This window comes from Epargyreus clarus, unplaced genomic scaffold, assembly GCF_041222505.1.
Source record: "Epargyreus clarus isolate Ecla_fem2 unplaced genomic scaffold, WU_Ecla_fem_2.2 ptg000035l, whole genome shotgun sequence".
In the NCBI taxonomy this organism is placed as follows: domain Eukaryota; kingdom Metazoa; phylum Arthropoda; class Insecta; order Lepidoptera; family Hesperiidae; genus Epargyreus; species Epargyreus clarus.
The window spans coordinates 2,275,085-2,295,883 of record NW_027332240.1 but is presented as its reverse complement, the minus strand read 5'-3'; the positions used below and the strand labels follow the sequence as shown (position 1 = coordinate 2,295,883).

General features: G+C 38.0%; 1 protein-coding gene across 2 annotated transcripts; it reads right to left on the bottom strand.

Annotated features, from left to right (window-relative positions):
- Window positions 1–4,065: 4,065 nt before the first annotated feature.
- On the bottom strand, window positions 4,066–20,413 carry LOC140756626 (mediator of RNA polymerase II transcription subunit 25). Of its 2 annotated transcripts, XR_012103905.1 has the most exons (16): window positions 20,127–20,413; window positions 19,276–19,434; window positions 18,693–18,856; window positions 17,585–17,739; window positions 16,882–16,982; window positions 16,373–16,532; window positions 15,720–15,855; window positions 14,832–14,953; window positions 13,735–13,932; window positions 12,633–12,773; window positions 11,760–11,841; window positions 11,205–11,314; window positions 10,382–10,678; window positions 9,547–9,681; window positions 7,016–7,172; window positions 4,066–5,010 (listed from the first exon to the last, which is right to left on the bottom strand). XR_012103905.1 is itself a non-coding variant. In XM_073092172.1 (15 exons), exons 1-15 carry the CDS (start codon window positions 20,246–20,248, stop codon window positions 4,927–4,929), a joined length of 2,166 nt encoding a protein of 721 aa, XP_072948273.1. In that variant the 5' UTR covers window positions 20,249–20,413; the 3' UTR covers window positions 4,066–4,926. The 2 variants fall into 2 exon arrangements, 1 of the variants encoding a protein (XP_072948273.1); XM_073092172.1 differs by lacking the exon at window positions 7,016–7,172.
- Between the last annotated feature and the right edge of the window lie 386 nt (window positions 20,414–20,799).

Sequence of the window (20,799 nt, the reverse complement as noted above, 5' to 3'; positions counted from 1 at the left end):
TGACAAGGGGGATGGGGGTAAATATTTGTAATAAATCTGCTTACGTAATACTTGAATGGCCCCATGTATAGGTATAAAATGTCTCAATAAAGATGGTAATGTGGCGAATTCCCGCTACTCGTCAAGAGATAGCGCCATGAGTATTCTGAATCACGCTATCGAAGTTTTCTAAACATCTTGCATATATATAAGCTCCGAACTGAGACTGTCGGAGCACGGTCGCTCCCCGGGCATGATCGCCTAGCTTGGCGCATAGATTAGTAAAGATACTTCGCCGCCTTGAAATTGAATGAAGCCACAAACGGCTTATTAGTAAGTTCTTTTTTTGAATTCTTGACAAATAAAAACATTTTTAGAGAAAATTTACGAATAAATAACTAATACTGTGTAATTTACATAATAAATAAATAATTATTTCAAATATTTAGGGGACATTTTAGCACGGAGACGTGGCAAAACTTTTTTACGCAACTACTTCAATCATTGTGATTTGCCTATGGTTTTCTAGAACAGGTTCTACCTGAAGCCGATTACAGATGCCTTGCCACTACTGAGGACCAACATGGTCGCCTCATATCTAACTTGGCAACCACACCCTTCCACCGAAACGCAACTGCTTCACGATAGAGAATAAGTGTGATCGTGGTACCTTCCCGGTTGAAACATATTGATGACTAATAACCTTAAGTAATCGAAAATTATATACCAAAACCGCCATTTTGTATTACAATCTTTATTGACATACGTTATATATAAATTTAAATTAAAAAAAATCGTGTATGTATAATTGTATATGTGTGCGTAGTTATATAAAATTCAATACTATCATATAACATTTGTAAAAGCAATTTAGCTGTTAAATTGCTTCAACATACATTATTTCAGTTTTATACTAGATTAAGAAAGTAATCTTCTGTCTCTTTGTAATAAATATATAACTATCTCACTCACTCATTCACTGGTTTGAATGAAGAATGTATGTGTAACGGTCTAATGTACGAATAGGCATTTATTATGTTCGATTTATTTTCTTGAAAATTAATTTTAAAGTGATCTTTTAGTTTGTACGTAGTGATATAGTCTGTGTTGCCATGTGTAAGCGCATTTATGAATATTGGTAGGAATTTAGTCACAAAAATAACAAATGTATGTATAGATCGATGTCTGTTAAAATTGTAGTTTAGTCGTCGAAGATTAAATTATTTATTAGGTGTAATTGTAGAATTATTTAATCTCCCTTCGCGGTTATAAATGCTATTTAAGTTGTAAAACAATTTTTAATTTTGTCGATACTAATTAGGGGTAGTTTATGTAATAATGAATATTCATCTTAAAATCTTTAAAACTTTTAAAACCAAACGCCAACTATCGGCCGTTTTTAATAATCAATCTATCCTCTGTTTTGTTTACCACAGATCGACATTTGACAATTTCTTCTACGACATTATCAAATTTATATCTTTGGAACGCAAAACAGTAACGGATATAGACATACCAAAATTATTATTTCGTTTAAACAACGCGATTAAATATTTCTTAACAGTTATTAGATATAACAGAATTACAAATTGTAGATTAATCGATTTTTTTTATCCGTAAGTTATGTGTCTATTTTTAATTCCTCGTAAATTCCCATGAATATATTTTTGCATAATTGCTAATAATATAAAATATATACATTATATAATAGTGTGCTAAAATTATAGCAATTTAACTTATAATAATAATGCCATAGTATAATTTTAATTCTGGCTTATTAAGTTTTATACAAATTCGTATGCGCCGATAACATATCTTTTATATTCTAAGTATAAATAAATTGTGTAATATCTACTTAATCAATGGTCTAAATCAGGGGTTCCCAATCTTTTGTAACCCGCGGCGCAGTTACAAGTTTAATATTCTTTCACGGCGCCCTGTGCCCTGTCCTAACTACTATTTGAAGAAGACAGTCGAAAGAAATAGGTAACTACAATAATAGTAGTTACCTTAGGTTGATCGAAACGAAATTAAAACACCACAATATGAAATTGTACAATACGTTATTATAAAATAATTTAAACGGAAAACAACAAGAAAGACTTGAGGATAACAAACATAAAATACGACGCTTCAGAGCATAATGAACAAAACGCGAAATGAGCACCGCTCTCAAAAAGTACAAATCGCAAAATGTACGATATGTATACAGTCAAATCAATGTGAAGGGTGAGCTTAGTTATCGCCGTGCAGTTTTTCAAAGCGGGGAATATCACTTGACACTGCTACTCTAATTTCTTGCTCCACATTGATCCTTAGCGATATTTGTTCTTTATCACAGCTACATCTGAAAACCCAGCTTCACATAGATATGATGTTGCAAACGGAATGAAAATTTTTAATGCTTTGGATGTTAAATTTGGATATTCATTTTGAATCGATGACCAAAACGCCAATATTTGTGGTGTCCAATGATTAGAGGATCGACTCACGGCGCCCCTCTTTACTTTCTACGGCGCACCAGGGCGCCGCGGCGCACACTTTGGGAACCCCTGGTCTAAATGATAATATTAATATGCTAATGAAGAAATTATGTGATTTTCTTCAATCTATAAAATGTTAATGAAATTATAATGAATTTTCAGGCTACTAATAAGTGGTCATTCGTCATTACGTCACAGATTTAAGGGAGAGGAAAGTCCAGAAAATGTTACAAAGGCCTCCTTACTTCTAAGTAATTTCTAAATATTATTGATTATAAATTCGTTAATTCTACTTATTAGACAATTTCGTCCTGTGATTTCGACCTAAATGTCGAAAGTTTAGTAAAACGGTACGGTACTACTTTTAACAACGTCAATCGACGATGTAGCTGCTTTTCAACCTTTTTTTTTTGTTTACGAGGGGGAAACCTTCAAAAGGTACCCGACGACGTGGGAGCGACGCCGGGTTATGTGATTTTTATCGCACTAAAAACCCCCCCGGTGTCCTCCAAGCGTGATGCCCCGATAGGTCTCTGCCCTGGGGGAGCACTTTTGGCTCCTCCCACACCATCTGGTGTTTACGACGGTATGAGACCACACATACCGTCGTCCTTCCCGGGGTTGCTAGCTGGCCGCCGGCAACCCCGGAAGCCCCCTTTTAGTCGCCTCTTATGACAGGCAGGGGATACCGTAGCCCTATTCTATTCCCGAGACTGCAGGGACAAGCTACTTTTGAACCTAGACGCAGCTATCAAAAGCTACACCCCGCACATGTCTGAACGCTAAATGGAGCAACCATAAAAACGCGATGTAGCATTAGGACAGTCGCAAAAACGCGTTTTTAATACCGCCAAGCGCAGCAAAAACGCAATACTATGCTAAAAGTAGCTAGTCTACTAAGGCAGTTATGGCACTGATATTTTTAATTGATAATATTTATTATAACTTCAATATAATATATTATAAAATAACACAAACATAACTATGTTATTCTTCGTAATATTAATATAGTAAACATTGTAACTATTTCTAAATAATCCTATATTTTATATGTAATGTAGTGTTTTGATAAATGTATGCAAGTTTATCAAATGTGTTTTGTAAAGATATTTGCATTCGTATACTTAATTCGCAAACAAATACTTATTTAAACTAAGGGAATATATATTTTCGACGCAAATTGTTTTTGATTTTTACCTACTTAACATTATTGTTTATTTTTATAATATAAGAGGAGCAGGCGAGGATGCAGTCCACCTGATGTTAAGTGGCTATTGCCGCCTATGGACATCTGTAACCAACCCCAGATAATATTAGATTACTACTTGAAGTCGACCACAGGTTCGCCGCTACCCTGGAGGACTAAGCTAGAACGCCTCGAAAAAGTATGTCTCCCTTACTGCACCCTTCAAACCAGGACACAGCAGCGCTTAACACTGCTCTTGTAAGGCAATATGTGTGGCAGTGGTGCCGCCGGAGTCTAACCATGAAGAGTTTCACCACCAACTGCCGACAGATATTTATTACCCCAAGTTATTTAAAAGTTCGAAGAATACTTTACATACACGTTTTACATACACAAGATTTCAAATGAACAAACTAATTTTCTTTAGAATATCATATTTTTAATTGAATACAAAATTACATACAATTGTCTTATAAATAATTCTCATCAATTATAATATTACAGTATGAACAATAATACAGTTTAAAAAGTTGTAATTGTTTGTGAATCATTATTTACTTTGTTGTTAAGAAATATTTCATTACATTTTTATTCATAATTATATTTCAATTGTATTCATATTTTATTGCGTTTGATATTAATTGTATGCAAATATTAACATTAAATATTACAAATACATGTGAAATCCACAAATTGACATGAAGCATATATTTATGGCCTAAACATTTTATTATACATTAACCTTTTAAAATCAACGTTTATTATCAGTCTATTCATTTACTTGTACAAATATATCATACATATCACTGAACACTAGTAGAGTCCGTTATCTCTTAGTTCACACATACAAAGTTCAAACTGAAGCGCCGGGCCCCTATCCCTTGGTAAGTACACAGTTAACTTTGAAAGGCTCACCCCTAGGGGTTTAACGACGCGACTGATTTTTTATCACTTACCACTAACAGTCTGTTATTTATTACTTTCTATTGCTAACGCCGAAAATTACAAACTTTCTGTCCCCTCACATTCGAGGCTACAGGTCAAATTCTGTAGCGTCCCGCCTCTGTCTCCTAACGCAAATCTCCTAGATGCAAACTGAAAAGTTTTGCTCGTCCCCTAGGGGTCTGTTTCACAGTGTCATAGCCATGTCCCCTGAGGAGCCAAGTACACTATTAACACTAAGCCCCTGAGGATAGCAGTGTGCTTCTAATCCCAGCGCGTCCACCCAAAGGCCGAAGGGTCCGGGGTCTACAGTTCGAACCCCTCGAGGGCCAGGTCCTAGAGGAACTCGTTGTAGTTGGACACATCGTCGAACTGTTGCGGCCCGGCCGGCCTCGCCGCGCCCGGACGGTACTGCGGTTGCTGTAAGAACATACCGTTAGTAGTTAGTATATTATAATCCGCGCCAAACTGCTAGTCCACTCTGAAGATGCGCGCAGGTGTGGTCAGAGAGCCAATGAAATCGAACACAACTACAATATACTCCGTAGCAACGTAAGGGAATACTAACGCAGCTAAGTCTCCGCGAGAGCGGGCAGCGGAGGGTGCCGGGGAGTCCCGCGCTGTCTTCGTCCCGCTAATATCTACAATTTGCTATTGCGACGACACATTTCTATATTCAGAGCGGACTAGCAGTTTGACACGGACTATACACAATTATAATTTATTAAGTTAAAAATCTTTTTTGTCTAACTGACGTCAGTTATTAATACTCAATCTATGCTTGTTTTGTCTACCAAAGATCGAAATTTGTCCATTAGTATGGAACTGCCAAATGTCAATCTTTAACAAGCAAATCATTGGATAGACTGATTATAAATAATGGGTGCAAGTATGCAAACTTACTGTCGCATGGTAATTTTAAATTTATTACTGAAAATATATACTTCGATTTAAAAAAAAATAATCTTTCATTGGAATTATTTCCTTCGTAACGACACAACACCCATTTGTACCTCACTAGTATTCTATTCTGGGTGTGACAAGGTAAAAAAAAAATGTTTTGCAAATACAAAAGTCTTATAACTATTTCGATTTTTTTATATAAAAATTAATACATATTTAAAAGACCTGTTGGAAAAAATGGATGGAACGTTAAAAAATACTAAAATTGCTACATATATAAAAAGATCTGCTATATATCGCTATTGTGATCTATTTACAGTGTGCGAAGAGGAAAAAATAAAAGGGAAAATAACTAGCATGATTCTAAGCATGAAAAGTTGTTAGTAGAAAATAATACATAACTGGCAACACTAAATAAACATAACAGTTACATAACCTTACAGATTACATACAGAACGAATATGTTTAAAAATGTCGAATTTTATTTACGTTTTGAATTAAAAATGAGAAACTGGTAGAACTATGTATTTCGATTGTGATGGCACTACCGTCACAACAATCTTGGTCTCGTAACAGCAGTGTACAAGAGTGTTAGCTGCTGTATTCTGGTTTGAAGGCTTTGATAAATAAAATAGAAAGATACTTCAACGTCTTGAAATTGAATACAGCCACACAATGATGATTCTATCATTTATTGTTTGAATTCTTGACAAAAACATTTTTAGAGAAAAATTACTTACAAATAACGAATACTACGTAATTTACGTAAAGTTTGAAATTTAAGGCAAAAATATTTACTATTTGATTTTGAAAAGTTATCCTTGGGGTAGCAAAATCTAACCATGAATTACCAGTTTGCCTATTAGCTATTTATTTTACATAAAATGAAACAACAAGTTTGTTATTTTACAGTTGACAATATCACACTGCAAATATACACATATACATATGAACACTATTAGGGTATCAAAGATATTCCATATGTCATATTGTCAGATTGTCATATGAATTTGATTGAAAATAATTATAGATTAAATTATACTTTTTGTTTTAAGAACTTACGCACACAGACGCCGAGTTTACGTACACGTACACGCTTCTGTTACGCACACATTAACATATTGTCGATAATTTGCACAATACTATGAAATATGAACATATGTAATATCTTTGCAAAGTATGTACAGACTGTGGTTTAAAGCAAATTAATAATAAAAGTTAAAAATAAAAAGGGCATTCCACTTAACGATGACGATGAAACCCGACTTATTTGTTTATTAAAAAATCTACATATGTTTGTGTCCGCAAAACTCGAAAATTACTTGATAGTTTGATTTACAATGTTTACACAATTTTGTATCTCTTTTAACGAGTGTTTTTATGTACTTTTTATTTCGAAATTCATGTCAACTAAGCCACCACGAGACTAATAGTCAGCAAGTGGAATTACAAGGACATAATCGTCGTCGACCGTTAAGTGGAACACGAGTTGTTACACAGAAAAAGGTGAGTGAAGCATTACTTAGGCGTGCGGGAAGTGATCGGTGAGAGGCATTGAGAGGCGATGAGTGCAGTGACAGCGCTAGAGGCGGGGGTCTCGGGGGGTCCCGGGGGGTCTCGGGGGGTCCCGGGAGGCCTCACATGTGCGGCCGGGGGGGACCTCGGGGCGCCTGCTGTTGCTAAAAAGATAGACTAGGTAACTAAACATGCTCAAGGTACAATACTACAAAGACTAACTTTGTGCTCGCTAAATCTATTTCTTATAAGAGGGGTATTAAATGAAAAAATAGTTTGTAAATAAAAAATAAATAGTACATTACGATACGCGTGGCCAAAGTAGCCTATTTTTGCACGGCGTGAAGTTAGCGCCCGAGCGCAGCGAGGGTGCTAAACGCCGTGCACATAATAGGCTACTTATGTCACAAGTATCGTATACTATTTTATAACTCGTGTGACATTAACCCGCTTATACTTGTGAAGTAATATGAAAAAATATGATAATTATTTTGAAAGTTACAAATGACTGAAACTAAAAATTATGAACTAAAAAAAACAATAAATATGTGACACAACCAAAACCATTGAAATTTGACGTGAAGAAGTCTTGATTTAGAAAATTTAGTAATTATTCTGCTCTTGTGATAAAGACAAATCTAACACCACATATACGTCGAAATCTATCAAGCCATTTAGGCTACATACAGGCGTCTAGACCAATGACTTATAATGGGAACTCCACCTAATCGTATTAAAGAATATGTTTCTTCAAATTATAAGCAATCACACGATGTACTAATACATGACTAATACTAGTGATACAGTAGAAAATCGATTATCCGGACCTCAGTTATAAATATTCGCGATTATTCGGATTGACAAACGTGAACAAGTAGCTTTGTAATAAATAACCCTTGCAAATCAGCCACATTTTGTGTGACATGTGCATTTAAATTCCGGAAAGTCGCCAAATCGCAACTTAAAAAGTTACTATAGAAAACAAAAACCCGATTGCTAAAAATATAGCCTATGTTATCTCCACAATTTAGACGAATCCAACGACACGTCATATGTCAAAATTAGTGAAGTCGTTTGAGTTTGCCAAAGAATGAAAAATACATACGTAACAAACATATAGTCGAAAAACATTACCTTCCTAAATCGGTTTAGATAGCTTTTCTTAATAAACTCAATTATCCAAATTTTCGATAATCCGAATGCCACAAATAGGTCGTTTAGTCGAGATTCTACTGGAGTAGCATTATGGCTAATTTTGATAATTATTCCTAATTTAAATATCTCCTACTATAGTGTGTAGCGGAAATACACAGTCAAAACAAACAATAAAACTCGATAAAGCCCAACAGCTAGTCTTATAATGATGCTATTGCTTAGTATAAACACAATGGCAAAAACATTTATAAATACGTCCAAAATAAAATATTAGCATAATTATAGCTTTAAACAAAATACTCATTACTCACTTTTAAGTTTTAAATGGCATTTAAAAGTATGAAACGTTCATAGCGATGTTAATTTTTACAACTGTGAGGGTAGTGTATTAATATTCGTACGGTGTAAAAATCGGCTACTTTGGACACAGAAATGCGAGGCTAAAATGCGGGTTTAGGTCACAGAGTGCTATAATAGTACATTACAATACGAGGACGAAAAATTTTTTTCTGACAAGTGTGAGTTTGCAGGCCGAGCCGCAGGCGAGGACTGCAATCACACGAGTCAGAAAAACATTTTTCGTCCGCGTGTTGTATAAAATTTTATATTACGGGGTCGGAAATGGGGGTTTTGCGCACGCGAAGCGTGCGTAAAACGTCCATTTACGCACGCCGTGATATAAAAGTTATTTAAATAAAGTATGGAAATAAGGACCAATATAATTATGTGATAATAGATATAAAATTGTTAATGAAAATATTATGTACAAAAAGGTTGTAAAGCAAAAGTAGCAAAAATATAGCAAAGAAAAATAATATACAATTTGTTAATACATGATGAGTAAAAATGATCAGTGAAAAAATTGCAAAATAGTGTAAAATTTATGATTACAGTAAAACTTTTGGGTGAATTTTAACATAAACGTAATGAAATTTTACTCCATTATTTGTCAACCGAGATATTTTTTTTTTTGGTATGGCAACTAGTATATTTTAGCACATACAATGGACAACGATCTAAGCTGCTCTTATGTATAACCCAATCTTCTCAGTTAAGGTCGTGTACCGATTTGGTGGTAAGACAAAAAATATTTTGACAGTCAGTTACAAAATTACATTGTGATGTCATGATGTGTCTATCAAAATATTTAATGTTGAAATAGTTAAAAAAATAAAAACATAACTATAGCTGTGTTTTAGGCTTGTATAAATTGAAAATATGTAGAATTGTGTGTGCATGTGTGCATGCCCGCGCTTGTGTGTGTATGCGTTCATGCGTGTTTGTGTGTTTGGCTGAGCGCACATGTGTGTGTCTATGTGTGTGTGCGTACGCGACCACAGCTTCGTGGTACTATATCCTGTAGCCAGCAGTGGGCCTATGTACCTGCTGCAGCAGGTGCTTGAGGCCGGGGTTGGTGGGCATGATGTGTCCGGGCCGCATGAGCCGCGGGGCGTGTGCGGCGCCCGCGACGCCGCGGATCTGCTGCAGCTGCTGCTGCAGCTGGTGCTTGCGCTGCTCCTGGGGGATCAACACGAATCGTTAAATAACACATGCTCCAGCACATCGAAGGTGGTAGAACCCTTTGTGGTTCGACTCCGGCGGCACCACCGCCTCACCTATTTCTGCCTCATAACAGCAGTGTTAAGCGCTGCTGTGTTCCGGTTTAAAGGGTGTGATAAGGGAGACATAGTTTTCCGAGGCGTTCCACCTTAACCTGCTACTCCGATATTATATAAAAATAAAAAACAAAAACATTTGACACAAATATAGTCCGCGCCAAACTGCTAGTCCGCTATGAATATAGAAACGAATCGCGTCGCCATAGCAAATTGTATGACTACACCTGCTCGCAACAACTTTAGAGCTGACTAGCAGTTTGGCGCGAATTATACTTATTGACATAATAGAAGTCGTAATCAAGATTGCCAAGGTATAGTCTGCGCCAAATTACTATTCCGCTCTAAATATAGCAACGAGTCGCGTTGAATACTAAATTGTAGATATTAGCGGGACGAAGACAGCGCGAGCACATTCCGCTGCAAGCTCTCGCCCACGGGTACATAGCTACGTTAATATTCCTTTACGTTGCTACATATATGTTTGTAGTTGTGCGCAACTACTTCAGAGCGGACTAGCAGTTTGACGTGGACTACACTATTATCTCGCCTATACAATTTAGTTACTGGACCTCCTAAACTCCCAAAACTCCTCAACATACCTCAAGCTGCTTATAGTGCTGCTCCTGTTGCTGCGCCGCATGCAGGTGCGACATGATATCCATCTGCGACTTGAACTGCGCCTCCTGCTGCTGAGCGGCCTCCAGGGTCTGCTGGAGGTGCTGGATGTTCTCCAGGTTCTGCTGACGAGCCGCCTCCACGCTCTGCACGCTCGCCAGCCCGTCCATCTGGCCCACCTGCCGGGGACCCTTACCCCCGACCTGACCCACCTGGCCCACTTGACCCACTTGCGATACTTGTTGTACCTGCCCGCCCATACCGCCGCCCATCATCATGCTCTGGGGATGAGAACATATATATTTTTTTTATAATAATGTGATGCATATTTATTTCTTAAGCTCTGGGGATGATAACATTTTTTTTTAATAATAAATTGATGCATTTTTATTTGTTTATCTATTGTACGGGTTCACAAATTGAAACAATAGTTATGATGTTCAATAGCAAAAAACAAAAATTTATTATTATTATTATCATACACCCGATACACAAAAATCTTTAAAAATTTTGCCTTCATTTAATAATTAGATACTACACATCAGTAGAACATAATTATGTCACAAATTACAAAAATTAAAATAAAAAGACTGTAGGGGGGATTAGAGAGGAGGGAAGTATTTATTTATTTATTTACTCTTTATTGACCATGTTAAAAACAGTGTGGTGCAAAAGGCGGACTTAATGCTATATAATATATATAATATATAATAGCATTTTCTCCCAGTCAACCTTAGGGATGTGCAGAAAAATTGAGGTATTGTGAGGAGTGGAGGTTGTGTGGAATATGGGACATTTGGGGTGTACCTGAGCGTGCGGGGACTGCTGCGAGGGCCCGGCCAGCGAGCCGCCCACGCCGCGCAGGGCGCCGCCCACACCGCCCAGCGCTCCGCCCATGCCGCCGCCCAAACCACCCGCTACGAACAAACGTATCGAAAATAAAATAAAAATACTTTTTATGTGTACTAATGCCACTTTGCGCGACTGTTCAAAATATAGGCACATATGTAATATGATGCATCCTATTTAAACTTTTGCAACTTTTTAGGGTTCCGTAAATCAAAAAGCGGAACCCTTATAGTATCACTCATGCGTCTGTCCCTCCGTCTATCACAGTCAATTTGCTCTGCTACTACTGAATAAAATAAAGTAAAAGTTGGTACTCATGTGCTTTTCTGTGTCCCAAAGATAATATCATCGGTATTAAATACTCATTAGAAATTTTACCTACCAAAGATAGAAAATATCTAGTATGCCAAAGTTGTCATACTTGATGAGAACTTAATCTATCCTTGCCTACCAAAGATCAAAGTTTAACAATTTCTAGTATGCAGAAGTTGTCACAGATAGGCGAGGTCTTACCAGCGTTGGCGGGCATGGTGGGTGCGATACCGCCCGCGGCCGGCATCAGCTTCGCATTCGTCATCTTCTGCTGCTGGATCACCTGCATCACACATCAGGTATTATAATTTAACTTAAACAAATTGTTACAAAAACAAAATAAAACGTCTGCTTAAAATGATTTTACTGAAAATAAAAAATCAAGTAATACAACAATGAAATGTATTAAATTAGAAGTTAAATATTAACGTCCGTTATTAATAATAAATCTATGAAATTTTCACCTACTAAAGATTTCAATTTGATAATGTATATATAATATGAAGAGATTGGCAAATGTCGATTTTCGCCAGGTTAAACATTAGATAAATTGACACTTAACAACGGGTGTAAAAGGTGTTAACAGCAGTGCTATTAAACAGTGAAAGCTTAGTAAAAATACTCGAGGTCTGAGAAGAGACCCGTCCCCAGTAGTAATGGTTGGACAAAGATTAGTGAGAGTTACTATTTATTTTTACTCATCATAAGAAATTAAGCGAGTTTATTTCTATAAATCACCATATCTACTTCCATATGTCAACTCATTGCATGATCTTAACAAAATTTCTATCCTAGAATAAATCGCGTGCTTAAAGGTAAAAGGGCCTATAGCTATAAAAAAATTTTTAGTTCGGTTTGAAATTATCTGAAACGTAAAAAAATTTTACGTTTCAGATAATTTCAAACCGAACTAAACATTTTTTACGTTTCAGATAATTTCAAACCGAATGGCAAAAAAAAATTTTTTTATGTGCCCTTTCAGCATAAATCCCTATTAACCCTTAGCTATAGGCCCTTTTACCTTTAAGCACGCGAAATAATACATAACTTTCTATCTGACAAGATAAATCTTACCGTCCGTAGTCGTTCAACGAACGTGGGCTGGTTGTTGGGTATGAAGCCGAGGTAGGCCTTCTTGTCCGGCGTGTACAGCAGGATCAGCACCTTGATCTCGCACTGAGAGGGCGACACCGGCGTGAAGTGGACGCAACCGGCCTGGGTACCGAAAATAACGTATTATTGTTATGAACAATACTTTTTTGGGATGCAGGCAAACGTTTCCGATAGGAAATGGTTATTGCCGCTCATGTGTATATCGTCATACATACATACAAAATACATCTGTAATCCACCCTAGATAAGATAAAGCATCACCTGAAGTCAGCAGTGATAGCCTAGTGGTTAAGAAACGCGGCCTCTCGATCGAGGGGTCCAAGGTTCAAATCCCAGGCACGCACCTCTGATTTTCAAATTTATGTGCGTATTAGAAATTAATTATCACTTGCTTAAACGGTGAAGGAAAACATCGTGAGAAAACCTGCATACCTGAGAGATTTATAAAAAATCTTAAAGGTATGTGAAGTCTACCAATACGCACTTGGCCAGCGCGGTGGACTATGGCCTAATCCTTCTCATTCTGAGAGGAGACCCGTGCCCAGCAGTGGGACAGTAATGGGTTGATGATGATGATGATGATGATCACCTGAGGTCGGCTAGCGAAAGTAAGAACGCCTCGGATAAGTAAGTCTCCCTTACAACACCCTTCAAACTAGAGCACCTAATGACACCAGCGGTTAACGCTGATGTTATTGGTCATAAATAGGCGTGGTAGTAGTGCCACCGGAATCTAAGTACAGATAGTTCTACCACCTTCGAATCTACATTTACAATTTAAATCCTTATTCTAACTAATATTATACAAGGGAAAGTTACCAGGGGAGCTTTTTCTTTGTTTATTTGTTACGTTTATATGGTTTAACTAGCCAATTTTCATTGAAAGTTGTACATACTTTGTCAGGGGTTTAAAAAAGGACATAGGATATCATTTATCCAGATAAAAATGCTATTCCTGAGGGATAGATAAAACAACTATGGTCATCCACCTCCGATCGCGAGCGAAGCCGCGGATAACAGCTTGTATGGTAATAATTTAAAAGCACTAGCATACAATACTCACATATCCATTAACCATGACCTTGGTGAGGGCATCCAGCGCCTCGTTCTGCTGCAGGTGGAAGACCACCGACTTGCTGTCCTTGAGGTACTGGCCGCCGATGCTGCTGATGAGCTGCTTCGGCATCAACTGCATCAGCAGCTTGCTCGGCCACGCCTCAACCTTCAGCTCTGGCTCTATGTCCTTCGAGTTTGCTGACACCTGGACATTTACATAAATAACCATTAATGTTAATTTTGCGTCTCTGGCCAGCAGGGACCAAGCTACTTAACAAGGCTCCCCTAAATAGAGCGATTCGAATTCTTAATAAGGTCCACAAAGTGACGTCTTTTATTGCAATTGGTGTGAATTCGCAGAAATATCGCTATATTTCATGTTATACATATGTAACTAAGATTCACGTTATACCTAACAATTGTAAGGCAATGTACATATGTTTAGTTTATTTAAAGCAATTATAAATAGGCTACTCTGTCGAATTAGGCTAAGAATAATATACCTATAATAATAGATATAACGTTAAAATTTAAAATAAAAATTACTTAATAAAAAATAAACATTTAAATAAATTCATATTTTGATGTATTTTAGTTATTTTGATAAAAATAATTTGTAATTGTATTGTAAGACTTAGTACTTATTCAGTCTTACTTTGAGTTCATACCAATTTCATCTGTTTTTAGCAACATCTTTTGTAAAGGAAATGTGATAAATTAGTGGATAAAGATGAATTATTGTAAATGTTGATGATTATGATTCTTTCTGACCGTTTTAATACTAGAGGTTCTATGTAAGAGAGAGGGATAGAGAGAGTGGGTGAGGTGTGTGCGTGCATGTGTGTGAGTGGGAGCGTACGTTAGAGTGTGTGTGAGTATGCGTGCGAGTGCGTGTGTATTTGTGTGTATATGAGAGAGTGCGTGTGTGCGAGCGTATGTGGGTGCGCGTGTGTGTGCGAGCGTACGAGTGTGTGAGTATGCGATCGAACAAGTGCGTGTGTACGAGTGTACGACTGTGTGTGCGTGTGTGTGTGCGAGAGCGTAGGTGCGTTCACACGACTGCGTGTGTGTGTGTGTCTGTCTCTGTGTGTGTGTGTCCCTGACCTGGCACGGCAGGTGCTTGGTGACCTTCTGCTGGTCGCCGGGCACCTTGCCCTTCTCCATCCACTCCAGCACGCCGCTCCAGATGTACGTGCGCTGCATGCCCGACGACGTGCCCACTGTGCCTATGGCGCGAGTACAACATACATGGATTTATTTTATATTTTTAATGTTTTGTTTATAGAAGAAATCGACACTGTAGATCAGACCACCGTTCACACATGTGCCGTATATCAGCAGTGTGCCGTATATTTGTTTTATTTCGAAAGTTATTTTATTTATAAGGTATTCCAACTTAGTCCTTAGGGATATTAACGCCTGAGCCGTCAACCTCAGATAGCATTCTATCTGGTGTTGATTATAGATCCATAAGTATCAATGGCCACCATTGGGTTGAATGAATGCTGGATTGCTACCTTATTTTCATAATAAAAGGGAATCCAATACCGGGATGACAAATCAAATAATAAAATAAATACAATTATGGTGTAACTATATCTGACGTTGATTACAGACCCTTAAGTGGTAGTGGCGACCATCAGGGGAAATGCTTACTAGTTAGCTTCTTCATTTTCATAAAAAAAAAGAAACCAATACTGTAATGACAAATCGAAAAATAAAATAAGAATCAATTCATACATTAGTACAGATACTTTGTCGCCTTGGAATTGAATGAAGCCACAAACGGCTTATTAGTAATTTCTTTTTCTTTTTAATTTTTAACAAATAAAAACATTTTTAGAGAAAATTTACGAATAAATAAATAATTATTTCAAATATTTTAGGGACCTTTTACAAATCGAAAAACAAAAACAATTATGATGAACCACAAAAACAAGACAAGAATCGACTCTAACCAGTGTAACCATAAAAATAGAAGTGTCCACTCACCAACATTGCCGACTTGGCCCACGTTGCCCACGTTGCCGCCGCCCCCCGCCGGGCCGGCGGAGGGCCCCGCCGCGCCCGCCCCGCCCCCGCCCTGCCCGGACGGGCCCGGCTGCAGCATTTGCATGCGGGGCATGTTCTGTTGAACATTGCTTTATCATGTTTTTTAATTTTTAAGATTATTTCTACAATTACCAAAAAATCAAAATGTTTTCATCGGAAGAACTCCAAAGAGATATTACTTTCTGCTTTAGATCTGAAAACTTACGCCTTCGTTAAAACAAAGAGAAAATGGGTGTAAATGTGTGTATTTGTCTCAGGTGCAAAACCACAAGGTGAATGTGACCTTAAGGGTTAGTCGGTGTTTGATCGTTCGTCCAAAAGCACAATGCGTAGAGGAGCTGAGTCTCCCATAAATATTATCGGCATGGGACACTACATTTAGGGCTCCTCTTACTGTAGGGAGAGATTGGAGCTCAAAAGTAAGGGTTGATTGCTCAGGCGTACGATTGAGGGCGGGTTTATACCGCTACCAGATAACAGGATAGATCTGCTCTTCGACTCTTCTTACTGCCCCATACCACATCTGTGGTATGGGGCAGTAAGAAGAGCCGATCTTTCAGTGATTTCTGTGAACGGGTTGTGCCGTCTCTCACCTGGGCGGGCGGCGGCGGGTACGAGGGCTGCGACAGCTGGGTGAGCAGGGCGGAGTTCCCCGGGTACAGCGGCTGGCGCGGCGGCACCAGCCAGTTGGGGCGCGCCGCCCGCGGGAACTGCGCCACCGCGCGCGGCTGCGGGACCGCGCCCCGACCTTGCCTGGAGTGAGAAAGAACCTATTTTATGTGCTGTATATCAAACATAGATACCTTGATTCAATAAAAATCGTAATTTAAGTGTAACCCTTTTTGGTATCCATCCTCTCATTTCATAATTTTGCTCATCTGTTATGTCATACATAAAACAAACAGACAAATGTTAAACAGACAAATATAACATTTGTCTGTTTGTTTTATGTATTATGTATTAAGTACTATGTAACCTTAATGTAACAGGATGTTTACTGAAATACATTTTTTCTTTCATTCTTTTCTTTCTAATTTACTATTATATGAAAGTATGCCAAAATTAAAAACTTTATCATCAAAGTACGTTATTAGCGACTCACCCATACACATCTGGTTGGATGTCGGGCACGGGCGGGGGCGCCGGGCTGGGCGGTCTTTCCTTCAGGCTGTATCCCCGGAGAAGCACTAAGTGTCGTGGGTCCTATGGACAATTTCCAGAAAACTTTTGAAGGTGATAGGATCCTTTGTGGTTTCACTTTGGCGACACCAATCCCACACCTATTTTTTCCTTAACTGCAATATTAAATGCTGCTATGTTCTGGTTTGAAAGGTGTGGTAAGGGAGACATACCGTTCTGAGGCATTCCAATTTAGACCTCAGGGGTAGCGGTGCATCTGTGGCTCAGCTCAGGTAGGAATCTAATGTTATCCATAATTAATTAGAGAAGTCCATAGACAGCAGTAGCCACTTACCATCAAATAGACTGCATGCTCAAATAGTTATTACTAAATACTAATATAGAATCTATGTTTTTTTTTACTTTCTGATTGATCATAAATGTTCGTAGATAGCCTTTTACTAAAATTATAACTACTAAGCTGTAAGCTACTAGAAGTATTATGACTTTGACATTGGCATAGTTGCGTTGCTGTGCAGCGTGCTCGTACAGCGCGGGGACGCGCCGCGCCGCCGCCAATTGTCTAGAGTCTATAGTCACCCTAACATAAGTTCATTGCTGTCTTGTCCAGAGTCTGCAGTCATCTTAACATAGCCGCTGCCGTCTTGTCTAGAGTGTATCGTCACCTTAGCATAGTTGCGTTGCTGTGCGGCGAGCAGCTCCCCGCCCGCGTGCTCGTACAGCGCCAGCAGCGCCGGGACGCGCCGCGCCGCCGCCACCGACAGCTGGGCGCCGCGCTCGCCCATCACGCGCGCCGCCGCTTCTGGGGTCGCCGGAGCACCTGGGGTTGGGGGGATACGGTCTGATTATTAGCTAGAGCTCAGACCTTAGTGTAGTACTTTGTGAAAATAAAAAAATACTAGTTTTTGTTGTGGTACTTAGGGCACACAAAGATACACAAATTGAGATTGTGGTTCGACTTCGCCACACCTATTTCTACCTAATAACAGCAATGTTAGGCGCTGCTGTGTTCCGGTTTGAAGGCTATGGTAAGGGATACATACTTTTCCAAGGTGTTCCAGCTTAGTCTTCAGGGGTAGCGGCGCATCTGTGGCCGACCTCAGGTAGAAATATCAAATCCTATCTGGGGTTGATTACAGATGTCCATGGGCGGCAGTAGCCACTTACCATCAGGTGGACTGCAGGCTCGTCTGCTACTCTTATATTATAAAAAAAATCCTCCACTATCACCCAGGATAGAAATCTAAATTAAGCATTATCAGTCTGACCAAGCATCCACATCAGGACTGATATGGTGACTGCTCAGCATCATGGGTTATCAAATATATCCAATTTTTACCAACCAAAGATTTGAAAAAATATGTCTATTGAATTTGTCGAATTTCGATTGTTGGTAGTCAAAATAGTACTTAAATTGGTTATTCATAATGATTGTGAGCCTACTCAACTAAAGATTTATCAAATTACAGTGTAACTTAGTAGACTGCTAAGTTCAGCTGATATACTTTCTCTGAGCTTTGAAAGACTATCTTTAGCACCTTTTTAAGGGCTCACACCATACAGCATACCTCAACTAAAGTCTATTCTGCATCTTGCAGTCATGGTAAAAAATATTTGCAACAATCGACAAATACTGGTTGAACAAGTAAAACATAAAATCATAAATGTGTTTTGGCTAAACACTCTTTTTTTCCGTATTACTCTAATACTAATTACATTTAACCTATTTAGTCTCTTAGCTAAACAAATTTAAAAAAAAGATTAAGATATTACCTGGGGGTACCAATCCACCAGCATAAGCAGAGTACGGTGGTGAGCAGCACAGTAGAATCACGTGCAGGGGTATGTCTGTGCGACCGAGCTCCTCCAGGCAGGCCAGGGCTGCAGCCAACGCCTCTGTGACACAGGCTCTATTCTCTGCGTGGCCTCCGATGTATCTGTAGAATAGAATTAAAATGATAATGATCAAAGATTTTCTTTTGGTCTTTCTAGATAGAGATGTTATGACCTTAATAGTTTCATATTACTATTAAAAACATCTGTGCATCACCCAAATTTAATTACTAGTAATTACTAGTAGGAGGTGGACAAATTTGTGATTTATGAGAAGCATATAATATAGTACATACTCTTATTATTTCATTTAAAAAAAAAGTCGTAATATGTTCTTTTGACCTACATCAATGCTAAATTATGTTCCTATATTTATTAAAAGGAACAAAATAATTATCAATAAAAAATCACACACCAATTAAAAATAAACAATCAAACATATGACTTGACAAAGTCAACAACATTCATCCATCACCTTTAAGAAATCACAGTTGCATTGAACAAGAGGCCACATGGTACTCACTGTATCTTATCAACAGTCTCCACAACATTCTGTGGGCATGTGAAGGGTCCGTATGTAGCAACGGGCAGACCGGGGCTGCAGTCAGCTGCTTTGTACGCAACTATGCCGTACACTGAACCACTGCCACCAGCCTCTTCTAATGGACCTCCATGGAAGTATCTGAAATATGGAAGGGTTCAAAATACTATAACAACAATTCCTTTTTGTTACATTATTTTTTTAAGTGTTACAAACATATATGTTAAAATGTAACCACTACTACAGCATCGTGGTTACCATGCCAGTCTCATGTAAATAGAGTTCAAGGTTTGATCCCTGGCCAGGCAGGCATTTAGATTTTAGTTCTAGGTCTGGGTGTATATACACTTGCAACAGCTGGTAATTGTAGCAACTTAAGAACGTTGAAAGCATTATTTTATTCTTAAATAAAACTCTTTGTAACTATCTAGTTAGAAGAATCAGTTCACACTGGTGGTTCTCTAATGTAGGCATTGGAAGGACAACTGTATGGCAACGAAAAAAATTCAACCCAGGCCAACTGATAGTAATCTGCTTATTAGAAATTTATTATAACTTGTTTTAAAAGTAAAGAGAAATAATGTTAGGTCATAAGATTATTTTTAAGACATTCCCAAAGGCGTGTAAAGTCTACCAAATGGCACTTGACCAGTGTGGTGGACTATGACCTAAAACCGTTGACACTCTGAAGATACTATGCCCAGCAGTGGGACAGCAATAAGTTGACGGCAGCCCAAAGAGACAGGTCTGTATGGAAAGTGATACATATAGAAATATATATTTACACATAACATAGATCTCTAGGATATCTATTAAAAGTTTATAATACTCACTCAAGAGTTGGCACGATATAATTAGTTTTCAGTTCATTTATATAGGCACTGTTAGCGGCGGTAGCTTCTATAACGAATATCACTTCGGCCTGAATCGGCGTGTCCGGTGCGTTGACCACCATTTTAAATTTTAATTTCTTTAATTTATCTCAAACTATTAATACACTTATTTTTTAACACGACTACGTTATTAATACTAGACGTATTAAATGATTTTAATTAAATTGTTGTTAGAAGGCAAAGCTATCATCAACGACATCAACTTGTTTTGACATTGTTTTGATGATGACAGTACCACTGACACTTGGTAAAAATGACAGCACAGCAAATATAAGTTTGCAAATCTGCAGTATAGCCAATTTAAAATGTTTAAAATTAAAATGGAACGTTATTACTATGTTAAATAAGCACTTACTACATAAATTTTGTGTTTTCATAACTCGAATTACGTTCATTTATATCTGTTTTGCTTATCAATATAATATAATATGCTATTTCTGTGAAAGAAAATGAATATATCTTTGATGTCCATTTATATGTTACCGGCGTTCTGTAAAAACGGAACGTTATTTCCTGTCATTCTGTTATGATTGACGTTGATTTTGGCATTTCCGACGCATAATTCAAAATAAAAAGAAGAATGCCTTTGTTGGTAATGCAGATGTATCGGCTT